Raw genomic sequence first — 19,311 nt, forward strand, 5'->3', positions numbered from 1 at the left:
CACAGCCTATACGCCAGTGCAAAGCCTCATTTGAAAGCTAAGACCGACAAAACTGATAGTAACTTTATTGTTGCGTCGCCACGGTGTTTTTTGAAGCATTTCGTCATGTTTTCATCGGTTTTTTTTCCACTTATTTTCTTACATTTTCTGCTGAGTTTTCATCACTTTATTGTCGCTCTTTTGAGGCATTTTTGTTGAATTTTCAGCATTGCTTTTGTTGCTATCTTGACACTTTTTTCTTTGCTCTTTTGCTGCCTTTTCATCACTTTTTTGTTGAGTTTTCTTCACTTTTTCACTGAGTCTTCGTCACTTTATTTTTGAATTTTCATCCTTGCTTTTCTCGCTTTCTTGACCCTTTTTTCAAGAAGCGTTGAGATTTGGGTAAAGCCAGACTGGAGAAAATCTGCTCGGTTAAGAGGTTAAGCATAAAGTTTAGACCTTTAAACTCCATCTGTGGACAATTATTTTCTTCAGTTCTGTCCAAATGAGATACTTTTGATGAATGCTTTTGGGATGTGGAGGATAAAGTGATTGATATATTATTTCCGATAATACTTATGGAGCCATCCATCCATCCATTTTCTTCCGCTTTATCCGGGGCCGGGTCGCGGGGGCAGCAGTACTTATGGAGTATTGTTAGCAATAACTACACTGCCTGACCAAAAAAAAAAAAATCTGCACTAATATTTCATTGGAGTGCCTTTAGCTTTGATTACAGCACACATTCTCTGTAGCATTGTTTCAAAAAGCTACTGCAATATCAAAAGATCCAATGTTGCATTCATTTCTTCATCTCTTATTGATGATGGGAGAATGCGACCACTGTGCAAAGCCTTCTCACACATCCCAAAGATTCTCACTGGGGTTCAGATCTGCACTCTTTGGACAATCCACGTGTCTTTCATGATGAAACCTGTTCATTCAGGATGTTCAGGTCGTCAGTTGATCTCATTCTTTGGGCACATCGTGTTGCTGGAGGCAGTGTATTATTCAGATAAAAATGCCTTGAATTGTTTCTCCATATCATTCTGCTATTTGCTCAGAACACACCCACAAGAAGGGCTCAACTTTATACAAACTATAGCTGAATAATGAGCTTCAATAATATACAGTGTCTAACAGAACTGACGCAAACGCTGAAAAGAACAGCTACATGTGACCACTAATTTGACACAATGCTGTCTCTTTATTGTGCTGCTCTGTAAGAAGCGCCCACTGGAACTTGACATAAACCCACTGCAGGATTTAGGGGAGTGTGGTCAGTGTGGGACGGCTGGAGACGATGCCACATGACAATCCACTACAACCACAGAGCCGCGCAGTCAATGGGACTTCTGTTCACAGACTGACGGGAAAAAAACCTTCTCTTCTGCCATGTCTCTTCATGCTACAATCAAGGCCCACCACCGAGCGCCATCCGGACACAATTAGAGCTGGCACACTCGCCAAAGCTTCTCCGAGGAAGGAGAGAAAAGTGCAGCCGAGGACAGAGGACACTCATTCAAAGATGGAATAAAAATAATGAGCGGGAAATGGGATAAAAAAAAAACACGTGGCTCTAGTTTGAAGAATTATTTTCTAACTTATACCTTTAAAAATAACTTGTACTAAAAACAACCCATGGGAAATGTTTGGTGCCGCATTTCCAAGACCAAAATCAACATTTTTATTTTGTGGGAAGAGAAATCCAGTGTCACAACTGATTAAGAACAATAGTGCAACTTGTTCAGTTCAAGGTCCTCAAACTGAGCGAGATGAAAAGAAGACCTTCTAACTAATCCAAGTGTGTCTGTTCATCTGCACGATACAGTATTGACAGATTATTAAGGAAGGAAGGAAGGAAGGAAGGATGGGTGGATGGAAGGAAGGATGGATGGAAGGAAGGCAGGAAGGATGGATGGATTGATGGAAGGAAGGAAGGAAGGAAGGATGGAAGGAAAGACGGATGGATGAATGGATGGATGGATGGATGGATGGAAGATAGGATGGATGGAAGGTGGATGGAAGGTGGATGGATGGGTGGGTGGGTGGGTGGGTGGATGGATGGAAGGAAGGATGGGTGGATGGAAGGAAGGATGGATGGAAGGAAGGCAGGAAGGATGGATGGATTGATGGAAGGAAGGAAGGAAGGAAGGAAGGATGGAAGGAAAGACGGATGGATGAATGGATGGATGGATGGATGGAAGATAGGATGGATGGAAGGTGGATGGAAGGTGGATGGAAGGGTGGATGGGTGGAAGGGTGAATGGGAGGAAGGAGGGAAGGAAGGATGGATGGATGGGTGGATGGAAGGAAGGAAGGGTGGAAAGAAGGGTGGAAGGAAGGATGGAAGGAAGGATGGATGAAAGGAAGGAAGGAAGGAAGGAAGGAAGGAAGGAAAGACGGATGGATGGATGGATGGATGGAAGGCAGGAAGGAAGGAAGGAAGGAAGGAAGGAAAGAAGGAAAGACGGATGGATGGATGGATGGATGGATGGATGGATGGAAGGAAGGCAGGATGGATGGAAGGAAGATGGAAAGAAGGATGGATGGAAGGTGGATGGAAGGGTGGATGGGAGGAAGGAGGGAAGGAAGGATGGATGGATGGGTGGATGGAAGGAAGGAAGGGTGGAAGGAAGGATGGAAGGAAGGAAGGAAGTAAGGAAGGATGGATGGATGGATGGATGGATGGAAGGAAGGAAGTAAGAAAGAAAGAAAGAAAGAAAGAAAGAAAGAAAGAAAGAAAGGGTATTGGACTCATCACTAATGGGGAATAGTGTTTTTAAAGAGTCAATTTCACTAAAACATGAGTTCCCGAACATTTTTTAGATCATCCTAAAATGTATGTAAGTTGTTCAATTTAAAAAAGTATTTATGTAATATTGGTTTTACACAATAAGCACCAAAGCAAAGTAGCAGAAAACCCCGCACTCCCTCACTCGAATAAACAGACAGCCAGGCCACTCTACGTCTGGTGCTCATGGCCCAAACACAAAGCAACTATTGTGGCTCGATCTAGACAAGTGTCCATCTATGAACACGGGCAGGAAATAAAAGAGTGATTGTTGCATTCGAGCCTTTGAATCGCTGAAACAAACTGCTACTGATGTGTCCGAGGCGTCCTGCTGTCCAAATAGTTTCTGGACTTTTAAACAAAGCCGGTCCTCACAACTCACTGACTGTAAATGTTCTCCGCTGTCATTAAACCTCAGGTGTCGGAACATGCACTTTGCGGGCCACTCTCTGACAGACGTCCATAAACATAAAGGATGTTTCAGATGCCTGTGGAGGGAGGAGACCTGCCACGACACGACTAATTCAGATATTAATCCACTGTGGAGCAGACCAGAGCCTTTGAGTCCTGTTTCAACAAGCGCCATTGAGACTGAAGACGATCTAAAGCCTGTATGAATGCACTTTTAAAACAATCTCACACTTTCTAATGTTGAGGGATGATGTAACGCTACATTCTTGCTTAATCCACTAAATTATGGCTTTTGCGCATGAATACTGTAACTGTAAAGAAAGCCTTGCAGAATTGAAGCTACTAAAGTTCTTTGCTCATAAAATCGCATGGAACGTAATTATAAAAATGTATGAAATGCATGCCCTTGGACATTTCATCGTAATGCATGAAAAACCACACATCGTCTCTCGTATAGATCAGGGTTCTGCAACCTTCAACATCAAAAGAGCCACTTTGGTCAGTATTAAACAAAACAAAAAGAGCCGCAATAGTATTTTTAGCCGCTAACATAAAGCAAACACATTTTAAATCGATGGTAAAACGATGAATGAAATGAAATAAAACTGAACTGAATTTCTGGAATATCATTGTATCTGGACGTTCCTTGCGAAATTCATTTATCACAGCCTTCGTTCTCACACTATTTCTGATTGTCACTCATCTAATGCATATGATACACATGGGTTTAGGGTTTACGTTATTCATAAAAGCTCAAAAGAGCCGCACCACAGGCTTTAAAGAGCTGCGTGTGGCTCTTGAGGTGGTGGTTGCCTAACACTGGTATAGATCATGTATATAAACTCATAGTAATCTGTATCATGAAATTAGTTGGAACATTTTTGGTTTTTGGTGACACCTGGTGGGTCAATACAGATGGCAGAGCAACTCTACAGTCAAAAAACAAAGGAGAACTTAGAGAATGTAAGTTATTTATCAGTGTCCGCAGATATGAGGTAACATGTTCAAATCAAGAGTTAACAATTGTAATGATTTAGTCACACTTTCACATGATGTTTAAGTTGTTTAACATCTCTCCAATCAGAAGTATTAAATTGGCAGATCCTATGGCTAAACCAGTTTGGAAATGAACCTAAAGACTCTCTCACAGACCTCCACAACTCAGTCTCCAAAGTCGAAATCTAAACTCTAGTAGCTAACACACTTAGTGACTGAACTCTGAAGGTTCTAAGCTTTCAAATGAGTTTGTTTAACATAAAGTGAATGTTTTACTTAAATATAGAGTAACTTGTGCTTATGTCTTCAAATGCAAATCCAAGTTCACAAACTAAGAACATCGTACAAACATTATTTTTGTGCAAACTGTGCTCAAATACAAATTCCTCTCAGTGACAATGAGTAGTTTTGTCCTTTCTTAGCACCAGCAGTGATCTAAATGAGGAAAAATGCAAACAACGGCAATGACAAGATACATGAGATGATTTACTAAAAGTGGGCAAGTAACCAGACTTCAAAAGAGTAACCCGACTTTAACTCTAGCACAGGCTTTAGTTACTCCTCCCTCATAGTTGTTTGTGATGGTTAGTGCTGCGAGCTCTGTATTTTACGATGACATTTCTGCCGTGAGAAGCACTTCGCTGAGGGACATTCCAGTTCAGGGCGCGCCCACCCTCCTCTGCAGCAGGGGGAGCCGCCTCTCGCCCCGTCCCACCGCCACCCGTCCTGCCCTCAATATTTACAGGCTATGATCCTGCCCCCGTGCCTCCGAGCGAGTGACAACATGCGATCCCAAACAGGAATTTAAGATTACAGCTGGATCAGGTTTACAGGTGATACAGGTACATACAGTACGTTTGCCATATACGCATTTGATCTGGTTTCTATTTAACATTATATATTTACACAAGAAAAACTTTTGGAAGAAAAATTTGCTCATATTTTTAATTTAGTGGCTGAAAGATACATCCTAATAGTAGAAGTAAGCCTAGTGTTGTAGTTGTAAGGGGCGCTGATAAGAATAGCAGTGATAATGTATATGCCAAGCGGTGATCGTATTCATAGATAGTCGTGCAGTAAACTTAGGTAGTACATGAAGGATGTTTTGGCATTTTGCGTTGGTGACCATTTTATATCTGCTTCCAGTAATTTTATATTTTATGGTTCAATGAACAAGAGCAATTTACAGTTTCATTGTAGGTCTAATTCAGGGTTTATACAGGCAGAAACAAGTCAAATTGAATGCTTTTTAAAAACCCAAATATAATATTTTAATGCCACAAATGCAGAATAAAATCTGCTCATGTTTCATTTCTTAAGATTTGCAAACATTTCATCAAACAGAGGAAAGACAATAGGACAAAAAGGGAAACTTTGGAGCAAAAAATTTGGTCAATTTCAGCCGAATCTGCAACTGATGTCATAATTTTCCAAAAACTTTAGATTTAAGTTTGAGTCTCATTTAATGCGTGGAAAACCTGTAATTGTAGTTTAAACACATGTACAAATAACAATAAGATGCACTACAAGTACAACTAAAAGTAAGACATGAAGGCAGTATGGATGGTTAAGGTAATAGCACTGCATTGGAACATGTTACTGGTATTAGAATACACCCGCTAAAACCTTTATAGAAAACTTTACTTCTGTTTAATAACAACATTCTGAGAGATTTTTTTCTCACTCAGCCATTTCTGCTGCAGGTGTGTTGTTGATACAAGGGTTTAGTGAAAGAGGAGTGAGTACAGGACGCCTCGGGATATGAGCAGAAACAGCCAATAGTCAACAGAGCATGAAAGCCTCCTCTGCCACAACAATGAGAGGGAGAGAGAGAGAGAGAGGAAGAGGATTACTTTTCATAATAACAGGTGTCGAATTAGCTTTAAGTAGTTAACGGTTTGAACCAAATGTCATTTTTGAAAGAGCTGATTGTTATGTTAAGTTTTTATACACTATGTCCGTTGCTAATTTGCACGTCACGTCTTAATAAAAGGAATCCTGCTGTCAGAATATATGAGTTTTCTGTTTGGCTTCTTAAATGTCCATATAAAAATGAGAAAAAGTCACTGTGAAAAAAGAATAAAATGTAAATTGTGATGCCTTCGTACTAGGGCTGAATGATATTAACTTGATACGGCATATCACAAGTTAACCGGATGTACTGATTTTGGTAAATAATTACTTTTATAGCAGTAGGGACGGCATTTTTGGCAAATGGGCCTGATAAATAAGTAAGTAAGTAAATCAGTTTCAGAAATATTGATTGTGGTTGTTTCTCTCACGTCACCACTTAACAAAAGCATATTGCTCTGAGAAACACTAACCCTGTATCACTGAGTAAAAAATGTCCAAAAAGTGGTGCAAGTCAGTGTTAATTTCGTCGATTAAAATATTTAGTCTTAATTTTAGTCAAAGTGATATTTTTGACGACTAAAATTGGACTAAAATGAAATTAAAAGTTTTTCATGAGACTAAAACTATGACTAAAATGTCCAGATATTTTAGTCGACTAAAATAAGACCTCAGATCATGTAAATTCTCTACCAAAGGATCAACTCTGAGCTTTGTTCATGTGGAGCAGCTCCATGAAGTCGAGGACCTGGATTAAAAATGATTATAATGAATATTATCAATGCAAAGTCGACTAAATAAGTCTTAAATTTAGTCGACTAAATTGACGTGCAATTTTAGTCGACTAAAACTAGACTAAAATTGAAAAGATTTTTTCGACTAAATCTCGACTAAAATTAAATTACATTTTAGTCAAAAGACTAAGACTAAAACTTAATTAAAATATGTTGTCAAAATGAACACTGGTGCAATTCCTCCCAAAAAAGATGAAAACCATGCACATGTTTAGATCTGAACCCAGTAAATAGCATGTAATCCTCTGAAAGATTAATAAATTATCATTATTATAAGCCACTAACACTAATTCCTCAGGCTAATGATAACAATTAGTCAAAGTCTCCTTTCAAACCCACTAAACATGGAGGTTTACGAGCCTTTAATCACACGTGCTTAGCTTCGTGTGGTGTTTTCAATGGCGTGGTTACACAGTTAGGACGCCCGGATAATTACTGTCTTTACCATCTTCTCCTGTGGCCAAAAGGCAGAGCTTCTATGTTTACAATGTCTCCCCCATCTGTCCAAACAAGCGCACTGCACCCGGGGACAAAGGCCAGGTGCATTTGCGTGACAGGTGTAGAGTTGAGGGTTAGGAGCTTATTGTAACACGAAGCCAAAGGGAAGAAAAAAGCTAAGTCCAAATTCAAGATGGCGGACGGTGTTGACGTTTGGTGAAGGTAGCTATGGCAACGTGGGAAACACACAAGTCACGCGAGACCCAGAAGTTGAGAGAAATTATGGAAAAATGTGACCCAAAGCTACAGCAAAGTCAAAAAGTTGGTAATATTTGAAGAAAGAGGGGAATCTCAAACATAGTAACAAATGGGTGACTCATCCTACAGACGTGCCAAGATACAGGTGCTAATATATATAGTAGGATATAGGATATAGTGCTGTATAGTAGGCTATAGGTGCTTTAGAAGTTGCAGGACCACTTATCTAATTTACATTTGAAGTAGACGAAATGTGGGAAACACATGCCGTTTAATCTCAGACACGTTTGTGGTTTTGAGACTACTGCCAAAACATGTTTTCAGCCCCCAGCCATTCTCCAATCACTCATCATTAATGTTTTTTGTGTCGCTCAAGGTTCAACAAACGAATTGAGCCGTCACACAAGATCAATGAACATGAAAATATGACACGGACTGAAACAAAATCCGAGAAACAACTGTTAAGAGCTTCTTTGTATGTGTTGTGCACGAGACGCTGGACACATGTGGATTTAATAAGCTGCACTTTGGACTAGCTGAGCAGATAAGAAGTCTATAAAAATAATATAAGGATGCAATAAATATAATGAAAGTCGCGTATGGATATTGTCCTATTTGCCTCTGCGCGTGAAATAACTACACAGAAATACTAAACATGTGTACATTGCCCTCGTGTTGTGGGCGGCGGCACTTGTGAGGTTAACATCAGCCTACAGCCCCCTCCTGACCGCCCCTCCTTTTGCCGGACCTCCCACTGCAAACGCACTGCAAACAGACGCACGGACCGTAGTTGACGTCGGCGCTTACCTGCGCAGCACATTCGGCCGTAAAGATGAGCGCCCACTTCGCCGCAGCTCATTTCGTGGATGTAGTCGGTCCTTCGGTACATGAACCCGCGCCACGCCGGCTCGGACGCCCGCGGAGCCTCCTGCACTTCGGCCATGGTCCCCTCCGCGCTGGCTGTGCTTTGGCGGCGCGTAAAACCAAACAAAAAAAAAGCGAAACCGCGCTTGGACAGTCTCCGAAACGCCCCCCAAAACTTTCCTCTACTTGTCCCCCCCTCTCTCTCCTCGCGAGTCAACCCAGCCCCGCTCTTCTCTCCCTCTCAGCGGCGCATGGAGAGGAGCAGCAGCAAAAAAAAAAAAAAAAACACAGGGTCGTCTCAGATTGCAGGCACTGTGCCACAGCAAGCCCGGCCCACTTTTGTTTTGTGTGGCAGAAAGTGCTCCATCCTATAGAGACTCGTTTGTCCGCTCTCCCTCGTGCGCAAATCCTAAATGAAGGCCATCACGACGCGCTTATTTTGTCCCAGGAAACTTCAGACGCGCTCACTGTTATAGCACAGAGCAATATTACATAACTGTGCGAGCCCAGGAGCAGAACTGGAGTGACTTGAAAATTAATTCTGCTGCGACGCACGGAGGGACCTGCGCTTGTTTCCTTTAGAAACTTTTGGGTGTAACTTTTCACAGGAGCGAGTCCGACTGCGCCTTCACGCGACGTTTACCCCGCGCCGAAGTAAATCATGTTCCCTCCACATCCACAACAGCTGTGGGTCATAAATAACTCGAACAGAGCCGTCTGTCTTTCTCCGTTTGCAGCGAGTTGAGAAATACCTGCTTCACATTTACGAGCAGGTATTGGCCTATTTTCAAAAAGGAGAAGACGCTTAAATATCACAACCTGATTATAAAGGTTTAATGTGACGGCACACACAGACTGCCACAGGCTTTTCCAGAAGTACAACAGAAATATAGGGCAGTGAACGTGCGCAAACACTGTGCAAACAATAAAGGAGGAAAGTCGTTTTCACAGGTTAGACTTTACAAGGTGCGAGGCGGTTACAACACAAAGGAATCAAGATGGATTTATTGAGGCAGGGTAAAAAATTAAAAGGAACACATGTATATGTTAATGAGCACCTCACTAAAGTAAATGCAGAGCTGGCTAAAAGGGCACGGTTTTTCAAAAAACAAGGGCAAATCCAGGCTACATGGACCTCTAATTGCAAGGTATTTATTAAGACAAATGGCTCACCAGAAGAGGCACGAGTCATTTGCATTAGAAGTCCCGAGCAGTTAGAAAAACTGAGAAGCAATAATTGAAGTTTATTGACTCAGTATTGGTGTGGTCACATGCAGGCATGCATTCATGAGGTGTAAATACGTCTTGTAACTATTGTTCTCATTAAAATGATGTTAAAAGGAATAAAAGGAATAAAAATTGCTCTATTGAACATCTGTAGTTTAAAAAACAAAATTTTTGAATTATCTTCTATTTTATTAGAATCAAATATTCACATAATGGCTCTTACAGAGACACACCTAGATGAAACTGTAGAAGATACAGCTTTAGCAATAGAAGGATATAATATTTTCCGACATGACAGGAATAAACATGGTGGAGGAACTGCATTTTATATTCAAAGTCATATCCCAATAAAAATAAGAAAGGATCTTGGTGCGTTAGGCATAGAAGCGCTTTGGCTTCAAGTACATCTTCCACATCGCAAGCCCATTCTGATGTGCTGTATTTACAGGCCACCAAGTGCTAATGCTGATTACTTGAATAATGTATGTACAATGATCCAAAAAGCTACTGATACAAACTATGAAATGTTTATTCTTGGAGATATGAACATTGATTGGTTCTCGGATCATTGTTGCATGAAAAAAAATCTTGGTAATACAATTATGGTATGTAATCTTGTCCAACTAGTGAATTCACCTACAAGGATAAGAACGAACAGAGATGGGTTAACTACATCGACATGTATTGATCATGTCTATACAAACTGCATGGAAAAGTGCTCAAGCATTATCTCAGTACCAGTCGGCTTCAGTGACCATAATGTTGTTGCTCTGGTTTACAAGACAAAAATACCACGAGCTGGACCTAAAGTAATTTATAAAAGAATGTATAAATCTTTTTCAGAATTTGATTTTATCAATGATGTGGAAAAGGTACAATGGGACACTGTGTTACAAAGCACACACGCTGAGATTGCATTGAACAATTTTTGTAAATTATTTTCAGCAGTATGTGATAAACATGCCCCAATTAGGAAACTCTCTGTTAGATCGACAAGGTCTCCTTGGCTAGATGGGGATCTGAGGCAATCTATGGGAGAAAGGGACCGAATGAAAAAGGCAGCTGTGAAGTCTGGTGATTTTGAAGACTGGCAAGCTTATCGGTTACTGAGGAACAAAGTAACAAAAATGAATAGGCAAAAGAAAAAACAGTACTATTTTACCAAATTTAAAGACTGTGGAAAAAATAGTAAACAAACATGGAGAATGATAAATGAACTTCTGTGTCGAGGCAAAAGTAGCAAAATGTCTTCTTTCATTGAGATGAATGGTACATTTATTACTAAACCTTGTGAAATTGCAAACTACTTTAACAGTTACTACCAGGATAAAGTGAAAACAATCAGGAATGAGATGCCCCCAGGTAGTAGGAAACTGTCAGAAAAAATTATTCGAGAACAAATTGTTAGTGATAAGTATTGTTCATTTGTCTTTGAACCCGTTAAAACTGATGAAATAAAAAAATTATTGGAAAATATAAATTGTGATAAACCATGTGGAATTGATAATATGGATGGAAAACTTCTAAAGCTTGCAGCCAAATCAGTAGTCAAACCTATATCTTACATTTTTAAAGTATGTTTTGATGAATGTACCTATCCAAATCTGTGGAAAATATCAAAAGTTGTTCCTATGACAAAAAATTCAAAACAGCCACTGAGCGGTCAAAACAGCAGACCCATAAGCATCTTACCTGTCCTGAGCAAACTAATGGAGCAGGTGATATATAAACAAATTCAGAACTATTTTGAAGTGAATCACCTTAATTCTGACGTTCAACATGCATACAAAGCAGGCTACTCAACCAGCACAGCACTAACAACTCTGACTGATGACTGGCTGGGACAAATCGATAACAAGCAATTGGTAGGAATTGTGTTTCTGGACTTCAGTGCAGCATTTGACTTGGTTGATCATCAACTTCTACTTGAGAAACTACAAGCATATGGTTTTTCAAACACAGCTGTCAGTCTCTTAAGTAGTTATTTGGTTGACAGAACACAATGTGTTGCCTTCAATGGTTCCCTTTCAGACACAATAGCCCTAACCTGTGGAATTCCACAGGGCAGTTGCCTAGGTCCTCTTCTTTACAGTGTTTATGTAAATGATATGTCATATGTTTTACGAAAGGCCTGTATGACTGTATATGCAGACGATACAACAATGTATGTTTCTGCCTCTACCGTCGACCAGGTCAATAACATGCTACAACAGGAGCTAATGTCTACTTATGAATGGGTGATTGAGAACAGGTTAAAATTGAATGTATTAAAAACAAAGTGTATGATTTTAGGTTCACAACATGCAATGAGAGAAACTCCAAAGTTAAAACTCTCCATAAATAGCAGATCAGTAGAACAAGTGACAGAGATTAAACTGTTGGGAGTAACTTTAGATCAAACTCTGTCATGGACGACACATATAAATAACATTGTGACTAAAATGAGTAGGAACATCTCGTTAATAAGAAGCAGTGCCCCTTTTATGTCATTAGAAACAAGAAAACTTGTATTACAGTCTTTAGTTTTATGTCACTTGGACTATTGTCCCGCTGTGTGGTCCAGTGCTGCAAAAAAACACCTTGACAGACTCCAGATAGCTCAGAATCGGGCTGCTAGACTTGCCCTGGGTTGTCCTTTTCGAACAAATACAATTGCTATGCATCAAAAACTGTCATGGATGAAAGTCAAGGACAGATTGGACTGTAGCTCTGTGTTGTCTTTGCATAAAATCTGGACCTTACACAAACCCTTTACCCTGTTCTGTAAACTGCAGCCCACTTGTAACAGACATGGCTTTAGCACAAGACAAGCCTCTATTACTAATTTTACTTTGCCTCGGCCAAAATCTAATGCACTAAAAAGTACATTTATATACCGAGCCACCTCGCACTGGAATATGCTACCTCAGGAAATTAAGAGACTAAAAAATCATCTTTCTTTTAAAATAAATCTAAAGAAACATGTAATCAGTCAAATACAAATAAATAACCTGACTTAAAGTTGCTTTGGGTATTGTAATACACCTTGTTTTGTTTTTCTCTTACCTCAATTATTTGAATGAGGAAATCTGTATTGTCGATGTGTGTTGTATAAATTACCCTTTGACTGTATAAGGTCTTTTGAATGAGAATGGACCCCAGGAAGAGTAGTCTTTGCGTTGGTAAAGACTAATGGGGATCCTTAAATAAAGAAATAAAGAAATCCTATAGGGCCCAGAGTAAAATGTTTCCTTTTCCCAGAGGTAAGTACTACAGAGATATATTTACCCAAGTACATGCAGTAACTTTTTGAAGAAATGTTTTTAAATATTTTAATTTTCACATTATTTAATGTGTTGTGTAAGGCACGGCGATATGGCCTAAAATCTATATTACGATATAGAAAATATCACGATAACGATATGTTTGATGATACAATTGTCAATGGACAAATTACTTCAAAATCCCACCCATATGCCTATTGGAAAGATTAATTCAGTGATATTATTTTATTTTATTTATTTTTTACGGCATACACATTTCCTCGCAAATAAAGCAGTTTACATCCTTCATTTCATTTTACTTTTTCAGCACCTGTCCCCGTGTTCTACAGTCAGTGTTTATGCTGCTCTGATATCAAACATTACGATATATCGCGATAACGATATGCGATACGATATGGCCCACCCCTAATATGCTGTTTACGATATTTTATGTCAGTACTGAAACTTGAATCAAACTTTTATGCTCATTTCTAACACTACACAAACTCAACTAACATTTTCTCCAAGTACTTTGTTACTCTTACTTGAGTAATTATCTGGGCCACTTCTTATTACTTCTAGTAAAATTATTTAAAAGTAATGTTACGCTTACTTGATATTTTGTCTACTCTACCTGCCATTTTCCGACAAATATTCACACTTTTGTAAATGGTGATGCAAAGGACAATCATTTATGTTCAATTATGTATGTAATTAGCAAAATTAGATTTTATTCCCCAACATAATTAGATCATTGGCTGAAGAACAACTTATCTCTGTAACTTATCATTTACAATAATAACTTCAACACTAACTATTTCAACACCCGCAACCTCATTCGTCTAGTCAAAGCTTTTTTTTTCCCTTTAATGTTAAATCTAGACTCGACAGGCCCGTGAGAAACCTGCAGGTGCACCAGAAATCCTCCAGCACCGTTCACTTTCACGTCCTCATACGCACTTTCACGTCCTCAAACGCGCCTCACTTTCTAAGCACATGTCGCAACCAAAGTCGTTATAATATAAACAAATAAAGCTCCTTTTCAGTGTCAGTCCCTGCGGATTCATGATTTCTTGGGTTTGTCCCTGGCCCACGTTCTTCCCCTTATGCCGAGTCCAACGCAATGTGTTGCAATCCCACTGGCAAATGCCGTCTCCTCACATAACCTTCCATGTGGTGATATAGAAAAGGATAGACAGTACTCTGGGGTCTCATGTTTGTAAAAAAGTTCTTTCCGATGCCAACTTGAACTTAATGCAGTCAATATGTGGGAAGAATGAAACGAGACGACTCTGGGAAACAAATCCAGAATGTGCAAACCTCTCACATGGCTTTAGCTCATCAACAATTATTTGAATGCTAGACTAATACTATATTGTTGTGGTCATCTTCTGCTCATAATGGCTACTTTTCTGCTTTACAACTTCTATAGTACCGCTGCTGCTGGTACCACCGACTTTCCACCATTGCAAAAAAACGAAAGAAAGAAAAACCTTCGACCAGATCTTTCCATCTGAGTTGCCACACTTCGATGCCTCTCCAAAAACCTGTGCCAGACGTCAAGCTTCTCCGAAAGTCACACTGTGTACTGTACAACACATGACAAGTCAAAATACTACTGAGGTTTACCACTAATGCTCTTCGAATGCAGTTTTACCACGGGGCATGTGGGGACGCAGCGGGCGTGGATTGTTCTGCACCCTTGGCACCTTTTGCAAATGTTTTGACAAAGTCTTCCCTCGCAAAAGTGCGTGAGATAATTACAGGGGGAAATGACTCACTCTCGTTGATATGGACTTCATATAGGCATTGTACGTTTTTACCACTTCTTCTCTTGGCCGAACATCTGCTATTTCTGCAGTGAACACAGGAAAAGTGACTCATGGTTGCACATGACGAGCCCAGAGTCTGAATCTACCCCTTTATTAAAAGCGGTTTTGTTGCCACCATCGCTGTCTATGGGGCCCTCCACGAGACCAGGGCTATAGCCAGATTTGGGTGTGGCTTCCGACTTGGATCAAATCTACGCCGGCGTTAAGTCCGCGCTGCGAATCCGGTTCTTTAAAGTTCCCCGGCAGCTGCGCTCTAAACTGTCTGTGGGGACCTGTAACTAAAAAGGCCTATTGTGTTCAAGGACAGGAGCAGAGAAATAATACACCCATGATGAGCATGTCAGGCGCCTACCACCCTGAAATGATTTTGGCGACGGATCCAACCAGATGTTGCACAATGTGGGGGCAAGACATGAAGGAAATGTGGAAACATTTAGTTAGTCATAAATTGTAAGCCGCTATTATTCCGTACTAAAAAACAAAATCTGCAATACATCAACAAATTATATCATTATTATGGTAATATTAAGTGAGACAATATGACGCAGATTTGCCCTTTGAAAACAACCCAAAAAAAAAGCAGCAGAGCCATTTGTAGGGCTATGGGCCAGATCTTATGCCCGGCGCAAGGACAGTGCAAGCTCCAAACATGATGGTTATCTTCCATGGGCGCAGCTGTTGTGCCATGTGCCGAGAGGGGGTCAGCACTGAGAGCAGCCTCACATTCATTTCCTTATTTACATCGCGCTGCCTTGTGTTTATCTTTAAAGGAACAGGCCACCGTTTTTACTGAGATATGTTTTTACCTGAGCCTAGACGAGTTGATGTGTACCTGTCTGGTCTTTGTGTGTGCGCTCAGTCACGCACAACGACCAAAGATGTTGTTAGCATTTGGCCTCTCCCAGTATCTTCCTATAGCTGCAAACTGGGTGAAGTTAGAAATGACCAAGCTCTTCCACGGGCACAAAGACCAGACAGGTACATATCAACTCGTCTAAGCTCAGGTAAGAACATATCTCAGCATGGAACAACGGTGCATTATAGGCTCTCACAGGTCAAACTAAAAACGTTATTAACTCCATCATGAGTTAAACAATGTTCGTGTCCCGCGAGAAAGAGATGTGAAGCTGGTCCCGCTGTGGCGCAGGTCGGCACTCGCGCGGCCGTAATTGCATTAACACGACCAAAACAAAAGCACATGTTCACCTCCCACTCCCCCACAACTGCTCTCCCTCCCCCTCGCCCCTTGCCTCTAGTCTGGTTGGAGGAAAAAGGCTGTTGTACATAACATCGCCATTGGCCATGGGTACTATCCGCTTGAATGCGCTAAGTCTTGAGTGGCAAGATCTCAAAGTGCGTTCCTACAAAGCCCTAAATGTAACTCTAAAGTCTGTTTAGAAACACAAGATCGGGCTCTTTATTTTTTACCCAAAGTCAGTTATGTCTCATTGTATTTCCTGGTCATTGTGGAATATTTTAACAAGGTACTTTTCGAAAAGCGTCAATTTTTAAGCTTTAGAGTTTGTGTCTGTGGCATTAAAAGGTCTTCAATAATATCGTTTATCACGTTAGTTTCCTGCCTAAATATATCGAACTTTTGATTTTATTCTTGCAACAGGCCAAGCCATTTGCCCAGTTTTTGCTCACGCAGAAATCTGTCATTCACATATCGAATTTAGGGCCCTTAAACTTAAATACAGGCAATCTGAATTAGTAAATTAGGTGCATGTCCACAAATATAAGCTATTGTTCAGCTTGCACTCGTTGTTTAGCACCTGACTTGATACATGACATCTATGGTAGCTTTAAAATGTGCAAAGGTTTAGTTTTAGACATAATATTCTAATTTCAGATGCATCTTGTTTTGGTCCAGATTTAGAATTTGATCAGGAAAAAAATCTGTCTAAATTCAAAAGTACGTGCTGTTTACTAAGTGGTTTAGTAAAATATTGCAATAATAGATAGAGATTTACTTTATTCATCCCCAGAATGTGAAATATGGTGTGATTTTCACTCCGGGCCACACTCTGCATGAACACTATGAGGTGGACGTAACCCCCCTGAGCTCCGGAGACACGTGTCCAAACGAATGACTCAATGTAAACAGAGCGGAGGCTGATCTATCGCCCAGACCGTCCCGGGACCCTCGACTTCCCCGGAGTTTGTTATGTCTCTATGGAAACACAGGCCACGCCCCCAGTGTCACATTCGCCGTCATTAACCCCGCAGCAGCGACGCCACAAGAGCTTTTTATAAACCAAGGCACCGGAAGAAATCCCTTTTACCCACTTTCAGCAGCCACTCAAAGGCACCTTGGAGATAAAGCTCCTTCAGACGCTCAGACCAATATTTTTCAACTTATTCAAACTGTGTGTCTTGTTTATACGCACTCTTTTAGTCAGAATCTCAAGTACAGTTTCAAAAACAAGGTCTGGCCCATCATATTTAAGACTTTTGGTCCAACTTTAGATCTGTTTAGGCTTGATTTGACCTCTTAAGCCTCACGTTTTCTCCATTTCGGCTTCACCCAAATCGAAAGGTTTACAATGGAGCTCACAACCTCTAGGCCAGCGTCGTGTCTCCTTTGAAGGTGAAGACCAACAAACTGATCTAAACTGATCTTTTTCCTTGCGTTGATGCTGTGTTGACACCTTTAGGGTTTTTTTTTCATTGCATTTATGGTTATCACTTTATATTACAGTACCTTGATACATTGTACTTAACAAAATTCAGTACAATGTAATGTGCTCTGTAACAATGTGTAATAACTTGTACCTATGGGCTAGATACACAATGGATTAACTTGTATTAGTACTTTGTAGGTTCATAATGTATTAGGACACGAGACCCTCAGGGTTAGGGCTTAAGGTTAGGGTGACAGTTTTGTCTTACTACATTATGTACCTACAAACTACAAATACATATTTATCTAACCAATAGGTACAAGTTATTACACATTGTTACAAATCTCATTATCAAGGCAGTGTAAAATAAAGTGATACCCATTTTTGTTTTGAGTTTTGATCACTTTTTTGTTGCTCTGGTTGCTTTTATTGCTGAGTTTTCATCACATTTTTGTCACTGCCTTGCTTGCTCCTTTGTTGCTTTTAGATTTGGGTAAAGCCAAACTGGAGAAAATGTGCTCAGTGGGGGTTAGAGATGAAATCCTTTTTAGAGCTCACACTTTTCTTTACTCTTACCTCAAACCCGATTGCAAAAGTAATGTAGAAATAAGGAACATTTTCTTAATAACAACAACTACTAAGTTAATTTGCCCTTGTTCTGAATAGGCCATAATGTAAGTATAGGTAAAGAGAAATATCTGCCATTGGAACAAGTATTTTAGCACTTCAAACTTCTCCTTGCACTTAAAATGAGGTAATAAATCTCAAATCACTTGAAATAAGATGCGTTTTCCCCTGACAGATTTCTATCATTTCTCTGCAATTCCAAATCACTCAATTCAAGGTAAAACATTCTGAATTTTAGTAATTTTAAACTTATTTTCCCCAGTGTTGGCTCACTCATTTGGATCTCTGGTATAGTCTTGGTTTTGTCACGTTTTGGTGCCAGTTTGTCGTCTTACTCTTTTGTTTTTGATCTGTTTCCTCTTTGAAACACTCACCACACACCTGATCTGGACCGGTCTCGTTTTCGATCTACACTGTCCCACGTCCAACAGAGAGTCAACATAGTGCGCACCGTCGACTGACAATGCAAACAACAAGAGCATTCGCAGCTGGTCCTGGTCCGTTATTAAAAATGCATGAATTAAACATTACACCGCCTCTGATAGTTGAACCCATTGGTGTTTTTCGATTGGCCGTTGACTTTGCTGCAGTGTCGTGAAGAGAGAGTGAACTCAATGCAAGTGTGTCTCTTATTGACAGAAGGCAGAGACAGTGCACAGTCTGGTTTTTCGATGTTTACCTGCGGCGTTCACCTTTACAACTACTCTGCCGTGTCACGTGTGTTTGAGGAAGAGCTTACGACGCATTAGGCACACGTGAGAAAGATTGCTCAGGGAAACAGAAGCCAAGTTAAACAAAGCTTTAAAGCTAAACTTGACTGTCTTGGTTTAGCCCAAATTTTCTTTATCAATGAAATAAAAAATAAAATAAAAAAAGCCATTCCCTCCTCAGGTATTTCTCCCGATAAGCCGTCCTTATTATATTATCTGCGCTCTGCTCTGGCCTCATTCCTGTTCTGAAGATGTTTATTTACTCAAGGCGTGTCTGTGATGTGTCTTTGAGGAAACCACTGCGCTGACAAACATGAAGCTCTACGCTGTAAAGCTGTAAGGGATGGCTTTAAGATGTGGCCATAACAATTAGACTAGACTAGAACTTGGTCGATATACAGTAGGCATAGACATAATTGATCATTTTTGTACAAAAGTGTCTAGACTCCAGGGCACATTCATTGGATCTACAACTATTAGAAAGTTTGTTTAACAATGCAACTACCGTTTAGCTCTGGGTGCATTTATTTCTCACTACTTATACAACATCATTCATCGATATAAAACATTTCAACATTAAAACTGGTAGTTTTATCGTTCATTTGATTTGGGACAAACAAGCCATTATATTCAGTGCCGTCTCATGACCCGTTAGGACATCAAA

General features: G+C 40.1%; 1 protein-coding gene across 16 annotated transcripts in view; it reads right to left on the reverse strand.

Annotated features, from left to right (window-relative positions):
* pleca (plectin a) overlaps positions 1–19,311 on the reverse strand; it is a 155,130-nt gene that overhangs the window by 56,828 nt on the left and 78,991 nt on the right. For 3 of the 16 annotated variants that reach the window (XM_079570825.1, XM_079570830.1, XM_079570838.1), the window contains exon 1: positions 8,329–8,479. The exons of the other annotated variants lie outside the window; for them this stretch is intronic. In XM_079570825.1, the coding sequence (XP_079426951.1) occupies positions 8,329–8,464 (136 nt within the window). In that variant the 5' untranslated portion in view covers positions 8,465–8,479. Of the gene's footprint in view, positions 1–8,328; positions 8,480–19,311 lie in introns of those variants that run through there. 16 annotated transcript variants of the gene reach the window in all.

This window comes from Gobius niger, assembly GCF_951799975.1.
Source record: "Gobius niger genome assembly, chromosome: 14".
In the NCBI taxonomy this organism is placed as follows: Eukaryota; Metazoa; Chordata; class Actinopteri; order Gobiiformes; family Gobiidae; genus Gobius; species Gobius niger.